Below are 21,614 nucleotides of genomic sequence, written 5' to 3' on the forward strand. Positions count from 1 at the left end.
CCGGGGCGGGCGGACGCGAGCGGCGCCCGGGCGCCAAGTTACGCGAAAGGAGCGCAGGCAGGACACGGCGGAGGGCGAGAGGTAAACGTGCGCCCTCTGCCTGCGGCCGCGGAGCTGCCGGCGCTCGCGGAGGCGGCGACCTCGTCACCGTCGGGCTTCTCCCCACCTGGGGTCGGGCCCGCCCAGAGGGTGCGGGCGCCCGGGACCGGCCAGGTACGTCCGGTCCAGACTGGCACCGTAGACTTTGACCGCAGATCTTCGTCCCCCGCCCATCGCTACCAGCCGCGTTTTCGGCTTGGCGTCCGGAAGTGGCGCGGTCTCCTTTCCTTACCAGCTCAGGGACCCACCAGGTGGCAAGTGGAGGAGGGGGGTACAGTTCAGCAGGCTTCTAGAGCTACCTCCCTGCAGTGTAAGGGCAGCTCCTGGTACCCACCTGCTGCTCTGGTGGGACGCCCGGGAGCGCCTGAGACGTCCACTTGTCCGGCTTGCTGGTGTCTGACCCGACCTCTTGGCTATGTGTTGGTCTTCCGGACCATCTTCTTTCCTTCAATTCTTAAGCCGCTAAAACTAAAAATGAGGAATCACCCCCCCCAACCCCCCCAACCCCGTTTTCTTTAAAGCCACTTATTAATGCCACCTGTTAAGTGCCTCGTGAGAGCAGTAAGGGGGCATGTTCCATAAACTTCCCCGCGCACAATCGAAAGTTGTGTGTTTTCTCCTACCGCCTCATCTTTGATTGGCACTGTTTTATTAAAACAGGATTTTCCCTCTTCCGATTTTAAGAGTAAAACTGGAATGGTCCAGAGAGGGTTGCTGGGAGCCCTGCTCTCGAGGTAGGTTAGTAGTAGGATGATGCTGATGTTTCTGTGGTTGTGTTGGAACTTTAGTATTTTTCGTAAAGGATAGAATTGTTGAGTCCACGGGATTCTGAAACTAAATACGGCCTCAGTGCCATGCGCGACTTTGCAATAATAATTGTACAGAGTTGCGCTGGATAGAAACAATGTTCCCCAACATTATCATTCACTATTTGCTGGACCTCATCTAATGATTAAGACAGCCCTAAATTAGGTATTATAACATCTTCCATTGTTAAAATTGAGGAAACTGAGGAATCGAATCATAATCACGTAGTGACTGAGCCAGGTCCGCTTTTGTCTTTTTCTTTTGATTTTAACCTCATAGGTTGCCTCATGTACACAAATGCCTATGAATTAGGGAGGCATCCTTCCATTCAGGAAAAGCACTAGTTTATCAGCCATAATCCTTAGTGACTAGCTAATTCGTCCTGTGACTTTGCAAGAATAATTTAGAAATGCCCAGAGTAAGGGAGTGAAAAATTGTGCTTCGAAATACTTTCAAAAAAGTACTTTAGAGAGTACTTAGAAACTGCAGAGTTTTTACACACAGAAGTTATGCTTCTCTGCATGGGTGGTGGACACACCAAAAAAATAATTTAAAGAAAATTTGATGTGAACAGGGGAATAAGAAAAATGTCTGTCTGTGTTGCCTTTTTTCCCCCATACGTTCTTACCTCTGTCTTTCCTTTCTGACTCTCAAACACTCTTTTCCTCTGGCTGGAAAGATTTTGTCAGCAAATCCATACACAGATTGTAAGGCAATTGTTGCTATAATGTGAATGTTATTATTTAGAGTTTTATATAATAAAAACTGGGAATAACCTATTGAAATTGTCATAGAAGTCAGTAATGGAGGAGATAGAAAGTGGTCTAAAAAGTAGACCTGTATTCCCTGAGGGAACTTTTTCCCTATTTGAAAGATAATTTATAAATTACTTGAGAAAATAAATTATAATGATTTATCTACACTTTCATAAAACCACTTGTACTCTATTTAAGTGGAGGCATTGAGAAAAGGCAGCTAAAACTGGGGTTTGAAAGGTAGCAAATTAAGTTGGGGGCGATTAAATTTTTCATGTGGGTACTTCAACACATATGTTTTGCATTAATTGCTGCAATAAATTCTGTTAACCTGGCAAAGAGCAAAAACAGCATATTGATGGTATCAGTCTTCCAAATCAGAAATCTGCTTTTAGTATCTTGCTTTCTTCACTGAGGTGTACCAAGTAAAAAAATAATTCTACTGTGTTATCCTTTATGTTTTCAGTAAATGATTCAACCATTCAAGTTATTGGCACATTTTGCCATAAGCCAAAGTGAGGGTTTGGCAACGAACTTTTTCTTCTTGCTTCTAGAGAATTTGAGTCCACAACTACTTTCCGTATTATTCAATCATTTTATTTACATTTGAGTTGTGGAACTCTCTCATTCAAGAAAATGTAAACTTGACATTATAGTCACCAAACTGAGTTGCCTCTTGTTTTCATTAGATGACAAAGTTTCAAAAGGTTTAGGAGCAAAAGGTTTAGGAGTATAAGCCTGAGTTAATGTCATTGCTGATTAATCAGTATCAAAATGGTTTCACCTTGAATTTCTATTTAAAGTTTATTTATTTATTTTGAAAGGGTGAGAGAGAGCGCATGCACAAGTGGGGGAGGGGCAGAGAGAGGAAGAGTGAGAGAGAGAGACTCCTAAGCAGGCTCAACACAGGCAATGCAGAGCAGGATGCAGGGCTGGAACCCATGAACTGGGGAGTTCATGACCTGAACCAAAGTCAGATGCTTAACTGACTGAGCCACTCAGGTACACCTCATCTTGAATTTTCTATATGTTCATTAAGGTGAGGTTAATTTATCTTCTTTGACATAAAAAAGAAAGATAAATGAATACATTCTATAGGTCCATCAAAAAGTAATACCTGACCTTTGCCCCCACTCCTCCCTTCTTTGACAAAAATATAAGGCTTTAAAATTACCTTTTTGCCAGTGATAAAGTTGGTTGGTTTCCTATCAATATGAAATTTAGACATTCTCTATCTACCTTAGGGTGACTAAGGTCAACACAGAGCAGCTTTTTAGTAGTTAACATATATTTATTTCCTAATTTTCAAATTAATTTAGCAATTAATACAAATCTGTAGGTTTTGGAGAGATATATTTATTTCTTGCATATAATAGTAGTCTTCACAGTAAGAAGAAGTTAGACTGGGAAGCCACTTTGCAGCACTATGTGTGTGCCTGTCTGTCTGAATATCTGTGTCACCAGTAGTATAATCCGGATGTGTATAAAACAGCACTATCCCCATGCTGTGGGCAAAATTTTATGAATGAATATAACCTTTTAGATTCACGATGGCATAAAATTCTGTTTCTCTGAATTACAAATTGGTGATGAGGAAAAAGGAAATCAATCATGTTTATTTATCACTATCTAATTTTATAAATTTTCCCCAATTGGGTCCCCTAATATACCTGTAATATTCAAAGATGGCTTTATAAAGCTAGTGCTATGTTCAAATTGTAATTTTTCCCTATCATATGCCAAAGCTATTTATGGTTGGTTTTGTATTTTAAGTGAATGTAAAGAACTGGCATAATCACAGAAATTATGAATAAAATTAAATTAGGTTGTTATTCTTTTATTAGATACACAAACTCCATCCAATATAGCTATTCCCAAATATTGAAAATGTTTTTAAAGAAGCAGAATAAAAGGGAATAGTATTTTTATGTTGGTTTACTTTTATTACCTGGTTTATCACACCTAAGTTAAAACTTGTTTACATTAGATAACTCAAAAAAGATAAACTCAGATTTTATTATGCTGTTCTTGGCATTTCTGAACTGAAATTTTAATGCATTAATAGTCTTTATTTTTGAAAAAAGATTTGCAGTCTTAATTATAAGTATTTTATCTTAATGAACAGGTTTCTTTAAACATTTGTATGTTGAATAAGGACATTTTTTCCTATCTTTCCATTTAAGTGATGTCCAAAATTATTCCAAATGTTTAATATCTTTTAGAAATCCATACAGAATTAGAGGAACAAAACCTAAAAAATATACAAAATCAATAGCATCCCTTGAAATCTCTCATTCCAAAAGTGATCCTTTGGAAACTAAGAATATTTTATTCTGTGTTTGCCTGGGTTTGCAGTAGATTTACTACATTAACCCTAATAGTGAAAACTTAGAAACTCTAATTTACTTTTATTTATTTAAAATATTTTTTTAATGTTTGTTTATTTCTGAGAGAGAGAGTGCACATGGGGTAGCGGCAGAGAGAGAGGGAGACACAGAAACTGAAGCAGGCTCTAGGCTCTGAGCTGACAGCACAGAGCCTGATGCGGGGCTCAAGCTCACGAACCATGTGATTATGACCCGAGCTGAAGTCGCATGCTCAACAGACTGAGCCACCCAGGGACTCCTAAAAACTCAAGTTTAGTATTAAACCCACAACTGTAAAAACCACTAAAGTGAGTCAAAAAGATATTAAGAAAAAAATAGCTCATGTTCTATATTATAATTTGTTGTCTTTATTTATTTACTGAACAGTGCACACATGAGTATTAGTTTCTTATTAGATTTTGGGAAAGAAGTTTGTAGGAAAAGGCATGTTTTCTGCCTTGAAGATAACTGAGGTGGGACAGATGACCACAGACTGAATATTCATATAAAAATTTGTTTTAGCACAGATATAAAAATTACAAAAAAATGTGATATGAATCTTCAAAGGAGGGTGAGTTAGCTTCCCAGGAAAGAACACCTGGGATATAGAAAAGGTTTTCTAAATATAAAAGTTAAGAATAACAAGTTAAAAACACGGAAGAAGACAGTAGGTGATTTGTCTAATGTCATGTGGTAGCAATTTTTTGTACTGCATGTGTCTAGAAAACTTTAAAACTAATTTGCATAATAAGTATAAAAGCAAAAACCACTTTTGAAAATACTGAACATTCAGAAATAGCTATTCCTGGTAAATGTATATCTAAGCTCAGTGGAAATTTTGTTTGACTACATGTATACTCCTGTGTGGGAGGACATGGAAACAAACATGATTGCATATCAAAAAAGAACCATCCCCAAACACAAGATTTTTACACTACCAAGAAAAAGCACATTGCGGATTTTCTGAATTCTTCCTTCTCTTGCAGTGATACTTTAAAAGTTTTCTGTAACTAGTGCTAATACTTTGATTTTTCTCCTTGGAGGCCATGTTTCTAAGACAGATGTTTTGAATTAAACTGATAAGCATGGAGCTCCTCATTGGATCCTTAATGGGCCTTTATATTTATATATTGAAGAGTTTGTTTATATGTGTACATTTCTCTTTATCTGTAGACATCAGTCATAATGTATGACATGAAGTCCAGGTGTGGTTGTCCTCCAGAATATGGTGAAGTGAAAACTATACCCTGATTCTACTTTTCCAGAAACTTAAACCAATTTATTTCACAATGGATTTCTTTTGAAATTAAAAAAATAAAAAAAAGAAAGAAAATGTTTTGTGACATAAAGATGTCCAGAGAATGTTTTTAAATTGAGATGAAATTTCATCACTACACTTTTTGTTTCTATGCTAAAATTTTGAATCCTTCTATCTAAGGATTCCAGAAATACTTTATTTCTACAAGAAATGCTGTAGTGGGGCACCTGGGTGGCTCAGTAGGTTAAGCATCCGACTCTTGATTTTGGCTCAGGTCATGATTTCATGGTCTTGAGTCAAGCTGCGTATTAGGCTCCATGGTGGGCATGGAACATGCTTGGGATTCTGTCTTTCTTTCACTCTCTTCCCCTCCCTCTCTCTCAAAAATTAATTAAAAAATAAATATAAAAGAAATACTGTAGTAAAACTGTGGTATAGGCAAATGTGTTTATTCTCTTTCATTTTCATTGCCATCAGTCCAACACTGGCTGAACAGATAGGTTTTATTTAGTAGTCAAACGTGCTGTTAATCAAGATTTTATAGTGAAATAAAAATTGTATTCCAGGTGATCCTCAGTTGATGGGGTGAAGGCAAAAAATATATGCTAAAGTGTGAGCACCTGTTTGCCTTAGTGATTATTTTATAATATTATAACTGCATACTATATTTTCATTTTTCACTTTTTTAATCTGTCGAAGTCTTTCTGAATTAGAAATCAACAAGTTCTATTATTTCCAGAATACTTTAAAAAAACAGAATACATTGAAAAACTATAGTGCTAATGTAATCACTAATGTTCTACTTTTAGTAACTTTTGCATTTTGGGAAACACATTTTACTTGTCTAAGGGATTCATAATATTAGTTGACAATGCACAGAAACAAAAGAGACCTGCTGTTCTAGGCACTGTTATTAAAGCTGAGGTAGTTAATTCACTAAAACTTCACTAGTTAGAATATCACCACTCATTTATATGAAAGGATGATTTCGTGGTAAGAATACATTCCCTCCTCCGGCACGTAGGTGGCTCAGTTGGTTGAGTGTCCAACTTCAGCTCAGGTCATGGTCTCACAGCTTCATGGTTTGTGGGTCTGAGCCCTGTGTGGTGCTCTGTGCTAACAGTGTGGAGCCTGCTTGGGATTATCTCTCCTTTCTCTCTCAAACTAGATAAATAAACTTAAAAAAAAAAAAGAATACATTCCCCCATGATAGTTTCATAGCTGTTTTTTCCATAATAGTGTGCCATTAGAGTGGCCTTCATATTTCTCAGATTAAGAAGAAAAAGAAAAGAGAAGTTTTAACACATTAGAAACAGCACAGAGTTTCCTTTTACTGAAATGTCCAGATTTCATGCAGAATTTTGGTCTGTATTTCAGTTAGTTCCTTGAACAGCTCTAGTCATTAAAACACAGACATCTTATTGGGATCCTATGTGTTTGGAGTCCAAGGAGGTCTTCCTGCCCCTGGCAGAGATTGAGATGAGGTAGCTAATTACAGTTTCTTCTATAATTAGGACCTGTATAAAAGCAAATCCAAGATTATTGCTCAGGAGGACAAGCTAATAAGGAAGAATAAGTTGATAGTACACCACCTTGTCCAGAAATCTGCTTATATCACATAAATAAGCCATTAAAATACCATATAACAAGAGTTGTGTTTTTTGTTTACAGAACTGCTAGCACAACAGAATTTTTTGTTTAATTTTTACATAATGATTTTAGCTGATAACTTGATGGAGAAATTACCATAAATGAATATTTCTGTGACACAAAATGCCTAAAAAATATAACATAATTTACAGGAAGTTTTATCTGCACATAATTAATAAATTACAGGTGACTTCATTTCTGATCTAAAAGCATATAATTTTTAGTCAATGAAATATAATATTAACTCAAACTCTTACAACTTTCTGTTATATTTGGGGAGAAATAGATATAAACAGGAAGCCTGTGGGAGCTATTAAATTAAGAGTATGTAATCACAGTAAAGTCAATGTTGAAATACATATGTGCATTAGCCAAACTTTGACTTCTCTAAATTTCTTCTCAATGGCATATCCTGGTATGTCCAATAACATGAAAAGTTAGGTTTGATTGACTTCTGTGAGAAAATACATCTTGGTTTCTTCATTCCATGTTCTAGTTAGCCAGAGTACTACAACAGATTTACAACACCCAGAATAAAATTTATCACTTCCTGTGTCATCTTCTTCCATTTGTGAACATTTAAGTGCAACCTATAAGCACATTAAAGCAGTGCTACTCTTTCTATTCTAACAGAAAGTGATGAAAATGATAAGTAGTGCACAAGAATTGTGGCTGGGGACTAAGCAGGCAATGATGCAAACAGAAAAGGAAGTGTTATTTTTCTTCAGTAAATGCAAGACATAGTCAAAACATGGGTTTGTTTTTTGTTGTAGTGGTTTATAGTTATTTGCAATTGGCTTTAAAGGCACTTTAACTGAAGATTTTATAAGAAAACATGTTTATTATTGTAAGAGACTGAAATTCTTTAGCCATTAAAGCCCTCTGCTCCCTTAGAAATAATTATTTGATGATTTTTTATAACTCAATATTTTCATACAATGCAACTAGTGCTTCATAAAATGCAAATACCATTACCAAAAAGCATAGTGATGTGTTATTACATAATTGAAAAGATCTCCTACTTCAGTTAGAAATTGTGTCATTTAATTTTAAAAATTATTTTAGCCTTGTCTACATATTTGCAGCACTTAAACAATCTACAAGATGCAAATATTAGTTTAATTCTCAGTCTTTCCAAGTGGACACATAGTCACACGAATCAGAACTTTGATATGCCCTTGAAAAACATCGTTTACTATTTCTCTAAGAGTGAAAAGTCAGAAATTTATACCTAAAAAATTAATCTGTCCTAATAGGTAATACTTGCTGAATATTTACTACATTCAATAATTTAGTTCTTTAAAAGATCTTATTGTTGGGGCACCTGGGTAGCTCAGTCGGTTAAGTGTCCTACTTCAGCTCAGGTCATGATCTCATGATTCCTGGGTTTGAGCCCCTTATCAGGCTCTGTGCTGACAGCTAGCTCAGAGCTCGGAGCCTGTCTTCAGATTCTGTGTCTCCCTCTCTCTCTGACCCTCCACTGCTCATGCTGTCTCTCTCTCTCTCTCTAAAGTAAATTAAAACAGTAAAAATAATTAGAAGATCTTATTGCATTACTATTAAGAAGGGAAGGAGGAGGCAGTTCTTGGTACAGATAATTCTTTAGAACATTGTTAATTCGAATGAAAAAAGAGTGAACAGTTGGTAGTCTCTCTGTTATGATGAAGGATAGGAAAGGGAGAGAGAGCAAGACTCCTGAGCATCTTAAATCCACAATCCAGCTGAGTGGGAAGAGTGACAGTAGAGATCAGTGGCAGGAGGGACAGCAAGAGTTCCTCCTTGATAGAAGTATGGACACCAATTTGAGCCATCATTTTCTATTCTTATGTTGTTCTTATTCCTGTACTCCATTCTACCCCTTCTAGTTCCCATCAGAGACCTTGCTTCCTTTTGTTTAGCAAATCTCAAATTAGTGACCACCTGAAAGCCAACTCAATGAATTTTAGCAGGGATTCCCTTATGGTTTTCATGAATGTAAACCCATTCACCTATTTATACATCTCTTCTGTTTAAGAGCAAGAAGAATAAAGGGTGTGAAGGAAACCCAGCACCATGTCCATTCAGACTTTGATCAGTGATTTCCAAGTATAATTTTGCCAAAAAGCACTGATTGATATCTCAGGTCCGAGTCAGAATGTTTAAAAATGTGTCCAGTTCAAATCACTTTAATTTAAGAAGTTAATATAGGTCATAGGGACCTTTGCATAGAAAATATTCTGAAATTAATGAAATGACGTTTCCTGTTACAAAACAAAAATATTTGGTAATAAACCATTTAGAATATAAAAACCGGTAAGGAACAGTCTGTATCTTTGAAAAATAATCAGGCATGTAGCAGTCATTAGAGAATTAAGCCACCCCCTATCTGAGCTTAAGAATAATTTCTTAACATTTTTTTGTTAAAATTCCTAAGTATGGACTCAGGGTTTTTTCAGCAGTTGAAATAAATCTTCCATGTTGCAAATCATCATTAAAACTCAGAAGTCTGCAATATAATTGTATGTCACAATTCTCTCTGCTTCTTCCAGGTGCCCTTACATTTGTAGAGTGGCACCACCTGAAAGACTATCATCAAGTCCACTTTTATTTTGGGAGAGAAAAGCATGACTAACCAACATTTTTGCCCGATTCAGTGTTGGGTTCAATATGCTATATAGCAATGTTGGATTTAGTCAGTGTATCCAGAAAAATCACTCACAACACGTTGATTTCAAATTCCATTAACTTTCTCTTTTTCTTATTTCAATTATGCTGCACAACAGATCACAGGAGACTTGAGGTTATATCCTGGCAAGTCTCGGTTTAGCAATTATTCACTTTAGAGTGGCTGTATTCTTGAATTCTGCTTTTCTTATTTGGCTATAAACAAAAGGCACCATATAAACTAGAAAAAATGCTTTTAAAAAGTGTTTTGATGTCAGTATTCTTTTCTATTAGGTTATATATCCAGGATTGGTTATAAATACAATTCAGTATGGTTGTTAGTTAAGGTATTAACTTTACAAGAACATTGAATCTGTATAGCATGTTATAATCTCATGGTGGTTTTAAATACATTTATATTATTTGATCATCACAGCAACAGTGTGAGATAACCAAGGCAGATGTAATTATGCATGATAGACAACAGGATCAGAATCATGAGTAATGATGCTATTGTGTTTTCTTCATTCATGGTAAATGGAGTGCACTAAAAATTCCATTTCTGAGTAAATGCAACACATTTAATAAATCCATTATGCTCATTTTAATCAGCAGTGATACAGTTCTCTTTGGTTTCACTATTCTCTTTTGCATAGACCAAATGCTGATGCGACTAGTCCAGCCCTTTCCCCCTCATTATCATCAGAGAAAACTTATGCTTATTTAGTTCTTTAGTTAACAGCCTACATTCCAATGAGTAATTTACTAAATGGAGACAATAATCATATTTTCTTTGCCTCAAACACTTTTTTCCTCTGGTTACTAATATTGAAATTAAGTCAACCATTTATCTTAGCATGTTGAGTAACACATATTCATCAGTTAGTGCCTATCCAATTATTACACACACACACACACACACACACACACACACACACAGTGAACCATTTAACCCCCTAACAGCATAGCAAATATCATCCAATGATTTATGAATAGTGGTATTGTAAATTCTATGCAAATCATATGTAAAACTCAGAGAAATAAACTGATGTCTGATAGAGCTGTCTAACGGGGCTTTATCAGTAGGACATATCTTTATCAGAATGAATGTTGGTAAAATGCTTTAATCTGAAGGCAACAATGTATTCTCATATTTTCAAAAATTTTCTAACATTGATTAATCTGAAATATTGTCTGTAACATTGATTCATTAGTAGAGGGTTTTAAAAAATCATTTTTCACAGATAATTTCAATATAATTAAGCATACTGTTCATTTCCAAACTGATATCCTGGGAATTAATACCATTATGGAAATTGCACTATGTAATCCAGGCAGGAACTATCTTCTTCTCTTATCTAAATATAATTACTTCTCATTGGGATTAATTTATTGTGAGAAAAAAAATTTTAAGGATTTCTAGTGTAATTAAGTTTATGTGTTTTTCTTTCACTCACAAAACTTAAGAGATTCTGAGAATTTTCTGTCTTCTAACTTCACAATCAGGACGATTTTTTTAATACTCATCTAGATAACCAAATATTTTCCTTTAAAAAAGGAGTGCTTGAAAATTTAGAATTCTAATATCTGTCAAATATATTATTTCTTTTACTTAACATTTTATAAGATTAATGTTTCCTACTTGGGGTAATTAAGGGGCAGTATTTTTTAAGTGTGAGGAACTACTTTATTGACACCACGTGGGCCTGTTGTGCAATGCTATAACTGTTATGTTTTGGTTCATGTATATATAAAAGCTGAAAATGGTTTCTAATTATATTTAGATTCAACTGTTCTGATTCATCTTAATAATACATGGCGATTTTGGGTAAATTTCCTCCACATCTTCCATTAGTCAATTGTGGGATTGCTTTCTGATTTAGAAGGATGAGGTAAAACCATTAGTTTCCTTTATTTCATAGATCAACAAAGTGAGCCTTCCTTATTAATTAGACTTGAAGTATCTTTTTATATTTTAATTTCTAATCCATTACAAATTAATACCCTCTGTGTTAGAAAGAAATGATTTTCCTTTCCTTTAATAATATATTCAAAACGCAACCACATTCATGTTTTATCTTATTATTCATCAGGCTTTTTAATAACTAGTGCAGAGTTCTGAATAAAATCATTAAAGCCTTTGGGTAACAATGCTTTCTCTAAATAACTAGAGCATATCCCGGCAGTGTTATAAAGCAGGGTATTGTTTTGGCTTCTCCTGAAATTATTCGTTAAGCATTTTGTTTGTTACACAGGGGTAGACAATTTATATGGTATTAGACAATACACATGACAGAATCACGTGTTTCATATTGGACAGAGACAATAGAAAGGTGTCTATCAGACACAAACAGAAATATTGATTCATTATGGAAGCATATTTAAGAAATTTGTTCATAGTGAAATCATATGTAAATTTGTCAAATTTAATGGTCTTCATAGTTATTTTGATACCATGTTTGCATTTTTACCATTTCTTCTTTAAACCTGTAATTATTGTGTCAAAAATTATTGCCAATATTTTGAACATTGATCTACCTTTATAAACAAATGAAGTTAAGAAAGTCAGAGAAATTTGATTCCTTAACTTTCCCTGTGATTGCTTTTCTTTTGCCATTTCCTTCTTTTTTTCTCATACTCCTATAACAAAAGAGTCAGTGTTTTGAACATGTTAATATTGTTAATATCAACAACAACAGACAACATTGAGAGGCAAATAGAAATCATTTATTTATTTTAACTGTATTTGTATATTTGTGTGTGTGTTTTTTTTTAGTTAATCTACTGGATTCAAAAACAATTCAAGGGGAGCTGGGCTGGATCTCTTATCCATCACATGGGGTGAGTTTGGTAAACTACTGAAAGGGAATATGATTCTGCGCATTGTCTCCTAAAGAACAGAAGGAATTATTGGTAGCTCTCTAAAAGGAACTCCTGTACTTCTGGTGACAAGTTATGTTGGTCAGTAGATTCAATACATGGACTAAGACAGTCTGATACTTGTGTACAGTAGAACTACTGAAAATGTTGAAGTTTTATTTGTTTCTTCTGAATTTACCAATCGCTTGATGGTACTAATGAAGCATTCTAATTATTATTGGCACTATATTATTACTGGTGCTGATCTAAATGTGATCATCTAACATTTTTTGGTGCGATGTGATTGGATAGGTAAATTGAGAATACATTTCATATTTCAAGTAATGTAGAAAGTGCATATTTGGAGACCTAACTGGTTGACTCTTCCAAGAGGATATATTTGTCAACTATAAAAACCTTAGATTTCTTTGCTTATTTGTCTTTACGTGTTAATTTCTTCATGTTGCCTTAATGTCTTTGCTTACAATGTCTTCATCATGTCTACATCAGCTTCAGACTGGGGAATTTTATTTAGAAAAAAATTGGGTACTTTTAAATTTTCAACTCTTTACGTACCTTTAGTATTTTGCTAGTGAGACAAAGATTATTAAAGAGTATGGGATGTTTGTGACCCAAATGTTTCTGTTAAGACTTTGTGTGAGAAAATTGTTTTTCTTTACTTCTTTTTTCCCCCAGAGAAAAAGGGTCAGACACATTTAGAGAATTCTTGTTCTTAGAAAATTGTGTAATAAGTACCTAAATACACCTTGTTTTCAAGGACAGTGTGTGGAAAATACAGAATCCTCTCTGGAAATACTTGTGAGAGGAACAAATTTGTGTATTTCTTCTCCTACTCTCGTCATCCTTTCAAAGAGGTTATAATTACTTCCACTTTGTATTGGTATTCAGTCGTTAGATTTTTGTGCCTAAACATACTGATTTTTACGGTACTACCAGATTCTTCTTCACCAGCGGATGTTTTACATCAGGGATACTTCATCTATCTGTCATCTTTGAATCTGCTTCTCTTCCTGGTACACCTTGACATTGACACAATGCCAAAACCTATCACATAATCAGGACTTGGTTAGTTGCTTTGGAGGGGAGAGTATGAAGTAAGCCAGGATTTGGTTTTCCCATAGGTGTAAAATGAATCAGATGATTAGGATAAAAGCACATCCTGGGTAGTTCTGAAGAGTGAATCAAAACTCTGGGTTGAGCTGGAAAACTCATTTAAAACTAATCACCCTAAAGTCAAGTCTAATTTTAATTCTGATTTTATGAATTCAAGTTTTTCATTACTTCATCTGATCATCTACCACAAAAACATGCTGCCTAATGATATGTGAAAAGCAAAAACCACAGTGATATTTTACTAATAGATACTTATATATGCTTTAAAAAATCAACAAGAAATTAACTCGTATTTCAAAGCAACAGTCAATCTCCTGTTTTTCTTTAAAGAAGGTACAAAGGAAGCATATTTCTATATATTAAGAATTTAGGGAGAATATAAATGATTTCATTTTACCTTGTGAATCTTATAGATTTTGTGATGAAACAAAATTGGCACTTCTACTTCCAGAGATATGTCAGGGGTGGGGAGGAAGAATGTTCTACTGCACACGTGTGGGACATGCACCAATCAGCAGATCAATCCCCAGAGATTCTTAGATATGCAGACCCTCAGGACCTGCCCCAGACTTTCTGAATCAGAGTCTGCAATCTCCATGTGGTGCCCAGGTAGCTCTTGAGCACATTGAATTTAAGAAGTACTACTTTGTGGGGGATGAGGGGTGATTGGGTGATTCAGTCTGTTAAGTGACTGAGTCTTGATTTTGGCTCAGGTCATGATCTCATGGGTTTTTTTAAGGTTAAATACACTTAAAAAGAAAAAAAGAATCACTACTTAGTATAACGGACCTCTTGGCCTTTCCCATCTCTTGCCTGATTTCCTACCTCATTTTTGTCTACAAACATTTGTGGTTTTATCAGGTTCTCCTTTGGCTTCCTATTGCCTTTGAGAGCCATCCTCAGGAGCTGGGCCTTTCTGCTTATTGTTTTCCTGGTGCATCTTCTTGCAGCTGTGTCTTCCTCTTTTCTGATGCACTGACTAGCCTAAAACAGCTGGCCTAGTTTCTCACATTTATCATTAAAACTTGCAGGGAGGGAAAAAATATCTCTGCAACAGGTCATGATATGTATAATACTTCAAGACCCCAAAGCCGAGAGAGAGAGAGAGAAGAGGAGACAGAGACAGAAAGAGAGAGAGAGAGAGAGAGAGAGAGAGAGAGGTGATGTGAATTACTGTCCTGTGTAGCATGTTTTTCCTTTAAATTGTATCCCTATATTATATTAACCATAATGTCCATGAGAAAATAAGTAGCACTAATTTGGAAAATGTTAGATTAAAACTTCTTTCTTTCTGGGAAATGGCTGAAATTCTTGAATAAAAGTGCTGCATAATCAATTAAGTTTTGGTAGTTAACATCGTTGCTTTTACAGTTGTTTTTGCTTTTAGATTAAACTAATTATTTTTACTGCCTAATCATTGACATTTTCAATATGACAAAAATATATTAATTCTGTATTTGTTTTGTTTTTAAAGGAAAGTAGATAGCTACTATCTTTGCTCCAGCTTTTCCATGTAATAACTGGAAACAATTTTGAACTTGTTATTGTTTTACTTGATTAACCCTAGTAAAAGCAGTGCATCTGTTTGTAGGTTAACTAAAATATGAAGTTAAACTTCAGAGGAAAAATTTGTAACAACGTCATAACATATTGAATCAATGAAAATCTTGCTTTGTGTGTGTGTGTGTGTGTGTATGCGTGCGTGTGTGTGTGTGTGTGAGAGAGAGAGAGAGAGAGAAAGAGAAAGAGAAAAAAAGAGAGAACATTTAAATTCTACTCTCAGTATATTTCAATTCTTCAATACAGTGTTATCAACTAAAATCATCATGTTTTACATTGGATCCCCAGAACTTACTCATCTTACAGTGAAAGTTTGTACTCTTTTACCTGCTTCTCCCTATATCTCCTACCTCCAGCCCTGGACACCCACTTTCCTGGTGTTTCTATGTTTTTTTTTAAATTCCACAAAATAGTTATACCATGCAATATTTGTCTTTCTCTGTCTGGCTTATTTCACTTAGCATTACGCCCTCAAGGTCCATCATGTTTTGGGAAATACCAAAATAAATCCTACTCTTTTGATTTAGGGCAATAGTTTTCAGTGTGATGGCGGAGGTGGGTTGGGAGGGAGGCAATTTTTATTTTGCCCCATGGAGATATTTGGAAATATCTGGAGATGTTGTTGTCACAACTGGGAAGGTAGGACCACTGCTGGCATCTAATGTGGAAGGTCAAGGGTGCTTTCTAAACATCTTACAATGAACAGGGTGGTCTCTCATAACAAGGAATTATCTGGTCCAAAATGAGAGTGTCCATGTTGAGACACTTTTTCTTAGGGGATGAATAATAGTGCTCCATCTGGAGCTGAGGTCACCAAAAAGACGCAAGGAGACTGCTGGCAACTTCACTAAGTCTCAACCCTATTCGCATCTAAATTTCAAATCTTTTGAAATTCAAATTTAAAAAATGATCATGTTACCAGAGCTATATAATATAAACGTATCTATGTAACAGTAATATATTTGGGGGAAAAGACCCCAGGGTGGCTCATTGCTTCATCTATCCTCCTTCCTACTTCTGTTCTCCCTTTTCCCCAGAGACATATTCATGCATAAAACTTACAATTAACCTATATAATTTTCTTGGGAGGAGTATTTCTATCTCTATTTTTAAATGGTTCTGCAAAGCTTAGAGGTAAGAAAGCATGCTACTATATACTGTTAGGCCTGAAGAAAATGAATGTCTGGGAGGAGGAGGAATGTCTGGGAGGAAATTTAATGAAACTTCGGTTTTCTTTATATTAAATTCTTGATAATGATACTCAAAATTTGTAAGCTGAACTTATCAGGTGTTATGAACATACTTTATTTAAAATTTTTAAAAATATAACTTATTGTCCTACTGGCTAATATAAGTATGGACAGTGTGCTCTTGGTTCTTCCAGTAGTTTCTCATGGTTCCTCACATACAACACCCAGTGCTCATAATTTATTTTTTAAAAAGTATTTTATTTTTGGCACTAAGTTTGTTCACTTTAGTAAAGCAGACATAACAATTACCTTGTCTTCCTTATAAACTGTGAATTATTTGAATCTTGGGTATAATTATATTCATAAATTTTAATAAATAATCAGAGGTTTAAATATTCTTTGGTTTAGAGGGGTGCCTGGGTGGCTCAATCAGTTATGTGTCTGACTCTTGATTTTAGCCCAAGTCATGATCTCATGGTTCCTGAGATCAAGCCCCACATCAGGCTCTGTGTTGGGCTTTGAGCCTACTTGGGATTCTCTTCCTTTCTCTCTGCCCCTCCCCTGCTTTCTCTCTCCCTGTCTCTCAAAAATAAATAAATTAAAAAAATATTCTTTGAATAGAGGACAATCAACACATGTAAATTGAATTACAACTTTGAAAAAGTCTTTTGCATAAATATGACCAGCATTTAAACTGATTGATTGATTGATAATGCCAATCTCATACCAGCTTTCTTAGTCTGTATATCATTGTAGAAGAGGGATCAGAGGAGGTTAAAGCTGTATAATTTTCAATTACGATGGTATTGATGTGCTTACTAAGTAGTACAAAGGAATTAGGAGTCTCAATTCACTTAATTACAGGCCCAAATAAGGGGAAGTATAGAAAAAGCAATCTGAAATGAGTGATCCATGTATATTTGTCAGTGATCAAAAGAAATCTCAAAATTAGCAAATATGATTTTTTTTTTAATTTTCTAACTTCCCTCTTTTCTCAAATTCTTTAGAATTTTTTTCCTTAAAGATTTCCTTAGAGGGATGTCTGGGTGGCTCAGTCAGTTAAGTGTTCCGCTTCAGCTCAGGTCACGATCTCATGGTTCGTGGGTTCTAGTCCCGCGTCGGGCTCTGTGCTGACAGCTAGCTCAGAGCCTGGAGCCTCCTTCAGATTCTGTGTCTCCCTTCCTTATGCTATCTCTCCCTCCCCTGCTCATGCTATCTCTCTCAAAAATAAATAAAACATTCAAAAAATAATGATTTCCTTAGAAATTTATTGGTGCCTTACGTATGATAATAGACTTAAATTCAACAAGAACAACAAAACAAAAATAAAATGCTCTTTTGACAAAGAAGCCCTGTTGGTTGCCCACCTGACATCTGTTTCCTGGTTTTTTCTTGAGGGTGGAACTCCCATATTGTTGAGGTTTTCACCTTCTGATTTCTTGGACAATGGCCTCTCTACCACTCTGCGGAGAGAACATCTGAGAGCTAACATCATAATTTCAGTAGTTTTGTCAGTGATTGGTTTAGGCAAGAGTAAGTAAAGCCAATGAGGCTGGAGCAGAATTTTATGGACTTCTGGGAAGTTTTCCTCCTGATAAAAAGAAATGGGGAGAGGCTAAGTACGTTATGCCCCTGGGCTTGCCCTGTGAAGGCCCAGCGTCCCTGTGTAGAGCTTCTGTGCTCCCCTCTTGACCAGAAAAGTAGAGGCCAGGAGCCCTTTCACAACCATTGACTTGTGTAAAAGAATTTTCCTTGTTTAAGCCACTTCTGTTAGTACTTCTCATACTTTCAAATTAAAGACTTCTGATAGAATAAAATGTTTAATTTCCTGATTAAATATCTTAATATCTAGGGGTGCCTGGGTGGCTGAATTGAATGAGCATCCAACTCTTGATTTAGGCTCAGGTCATGAGTCCAGGGTCCTAGGATTGAGCCCCACATCATGCTCTGTGCAGAGTATGGACCCTGCTTGAGATTTTCTCTCTCCCTCCCTCTGCCTCTCTTCGCTGCTTGCATGGGTGCTCTCTGTCTCTCTCCCTCTCTCTCCCTCTCTCTGTCACTCATAAATAACTAAATAAATACTAAATACAGTTTAAATATCTTAATTTCTAAATGAAGCCTATGGAATGCATAATTATAATTATGTTACTTTGTTAATTATATCATGTTATTTGTATTTCCCCAGGTTATCTTTTTTTAGTGTTTTTGTATCATGTCAAAAAATATTCAGAATCGTCAAATAGAATAAGCACATTGTATAGAATCAGACACCTGTATTTAAAATCTGGCTTTGCCATTTATTGCTATGTGATCTAATGCAGGATGATCAACTGTCATTAACATTTGTCCTCCCTCTTAAAAAAAGGAATAACAATAATTTCTATGTCACAGCACTTTGGAGTAAATGATATTTGAGCAAATAAGGTATTTCTGTGTATCTGCCTATGAAAAAATGTATATGATAATGCATGTGAAAGAACTATACAAGTTTCACTTCTTATTCTTAAGTAAGTTTGAGGATTTCCCCTTCTAATCTTAAATCTCAGACTTTATGTGTTATCTTGGATTTGGATTTGTGAGAAAGAAAACTGATAGTATTGTCTGACATTTCTTCTCAGTTAAGAGTCCTGAGCATTACCTTTGACATTACATGATTGCAGTACCATTGAAGCTGTGCCGTCTAAAGTTTGGATCCAGGGGCGCCTGGGTGGCTCAGTCAGTTGAGTGTCCGGCTTTGGCTCAGGTCATGATCTCATAGTTCATGGGTTCAAGCCCCGCATTGGGCTCTGTGCTGACCACTAGCTCAGAGCCTGGAGCCTGCTTCAGATTCTGTATCTCCCTCTCTCTTTGACTCTCCCCTGCTCACGCTGTCTCTCTCTGTCTCTCAAAAATAAATAAAAACATTAAAAAATAAAGTTTGGATACAATCTTGACATTATATTTTGAATTGAAAGAGGCAAAATGTGTGTGAATGAATAAAAAAAGTAGTTCCATTTATTTTAAATTTTTAAGTGATTAGAATTTTCTCAAAATTTTATTATTTCTCCTTTAGGGAGAACTTCTGACTCTTTTACATGCCCCTTTCCTGACACCCGTACCCCTACCCCCCTGATACGCCCCCAACTAGCATGTCATACTGTTAAGTTAATCTAGCTTATTATTTGTGCAGTTCTACATTAATGCAATTATTTCACTGATCTTTGTTTTAGCCCGGAAGTTGAGAGCTCTGTGGAACTGATTTCCATCATGAAATTCTCCCTTTTGTTCTCCACATTTTGAGTTCCTGGGTTACTTGTCCATAAATTACAATTGCCTGAGTAAATGAATAATGAAAGCTTTCTAAAACAAAGAAGGATAACTAAGTCAACATTAATTATGTATTTGTTGAAAAAAATGGTTATTTTCAATCGGTTATTTTAAATGGTGTCTGTTAATGCTTCCACTTCCTTTTGAATGAAAGAAGTGTAAGTGAAATTATGAATATATACACATACCTTATGTATTATAAATATGTATAGATATATATCTGTGTTTATATTGCATACAATATTATGCTGTTTTTTTGTACTAACAGTACTATTTGGTTAAATATATTTAGAAGATACTACCAGCCTATGAATTGGAAGTTAACTGAAAAGAAATCTAGCTAAAGACAGCTCTGTATTGAAATTTATCTTGATTGTTGGTTAAGGATAAAAAGCCGGAATCCTGAAGACAAATTCCACTTAACTAAACATAGACATGTTTAGAATCAAATGAATCATACAGAGGAGTGGAAATTATTAAAAAGACTCTCTAAACAATCCATTGCTTTTCTATTCTCCAGTTTAGTGTAATTTGCCTTCCATAGTGGAATTATTGCCGTGTGTGAAGTCTGGATTCTAAGTCTTACCTACAGGATTTCCAGCTTTCACTTTGTGAATGGTATCTAAATTGCAGGAAGAACATTTTGACAACTGGGTGTCAACAATAACCACCTGGGAATCGCCTCTATGAATCACAGTCTAAATTCTACTTCATATGCTGAGTAGTCAATCCAGGAAAATCAAATTTTGACACATGTGATATGTGATTCTGGGTCACTTGAATTTTTTTCTGCCCACAATGAACAATGCTACATAGTTTAAATATGTCACTTTCACCTATTGTGCTGACCTTTCCAGGAAGGATGTCTGATGAAATTAGAAAAACATGGCAAAGTTTTACAGTTTTTTATAACCTTTGCTTTAAAGAAAATGTAGCAAGGTAGAAGGGAAAATGTGGATAAGTGGTAGAAATCAACAAAGATAGAATTGATTGTAGCACCATTCAATTTATAAAAATTATAATGTTACCTTGTATTTTTAATAGAATTTTTATCAGTGCCTGAAAAAAATGGAAACCAGTTTCCCATTGCTAATATTATATATATCTATGTTCATCCAAATTATTGTCTATGCTTATTCAACTTGTTACATGTTAAATTTGCTGAAACATGTAAAATAGTATATAGCAGACCGAATATCACTATTTTTATTGCTAAGAAATACCCAGTTCCTTTACTATTTTAAAGAGTATACTTAAAATAAACACTTTTTTCAGGCTCCCAAATTTTCATTTGGATATAAGATATTATTTTTAAAAACTTTTTTAATGTTTTATTTATTTTTGAGACAGAGAGAGATAGCATGAGCAGGGGAGGCTTAGAGAGAGAGGGAGACACAGAATCCGAAGACAGGATTCGGGCTCTGAGCTAGCTGTCAGCACAGAGCCTGACGCGAGGCTCCTTCTGTGAGATCATGACCTGAGCCAAAGTCAGATGCTTAACTGACTGAGCCACCTAGGCATCCCTGAATATAAGATATTAAAATAGCATATGTACCTCAATAGAAGAGTTTCAGTTCTGTTATTCCATAAAGCATAAGTCTAGAATTTTGGTAAAAATATATATAAAAATAATAATTTGCCCAAAGTTGTACTTACGTATTTTTGTCCTTCTTTTTAAATCCCATGATTTAATGATGTTGATACTTAGGTTTATTATTGCCTGGTGGTTAAATTATATTTGAAAGATTAAGAAAAAAAATTAACTTTGTCCTGGAGGAAAATACAGAGTGAAACATTTTTAAAAAAATAGTTTATTGTCAAATTGGTTTCCATACAACACCCAGTGCTCTTCCCCACAAGTGTCCTCCTCCATCACCACCACCTCTTTTCCCCTCTCCCCCTTACCCCCCAACCCTCAGTTCATTTGCAGCATTCAATAGTCTCTCAAGTTTTGCATCCCTCTCTCTCCCAACTCTCTTTCCCTCTT

General features: G+C 35.4%; 1 protein-coding gene across 2 annotated transcripts in view; it reads left to right on the forward strand.

Annotated features, from left to right (window-relative positions):
* Window positions 1-21,614, forward strand: part of EPHA3 (EPH receptor A3) — a 347,174-nt gene that overhangs the window by 6,930 nt on the left and 318,630 nt on the right. For both annotated transcript variants that reach the window (XM_029939160.1, XM_029939161.1), the window contains exon 2: window positions 12,355-12,419. In XM_029939160.1, coding sequence (XP_029795020.1) covers window positions 12,355-12,419 — 65 coding nt within the window. The remainder of the gene's footprint in view (window positions 1-12,354; window positions 12,420-21,614) is intronic.

The sequence above is a fragment of the Suricata suricatta genome, chromosome 5 (assembly GCF_006229205.1).
Source record: "Suricata suricatta isolate VVHF042 chromosome 5, meerkat_22Aug2017_6uvM2_HiC, whole genome shotgun sequence".
Taxonomy (NCBI): Eukaryota; Metazoa; Chordata; class Mammalia; order Carnivora; family Herpestidae; genus Suricata; species Suricata suricatta.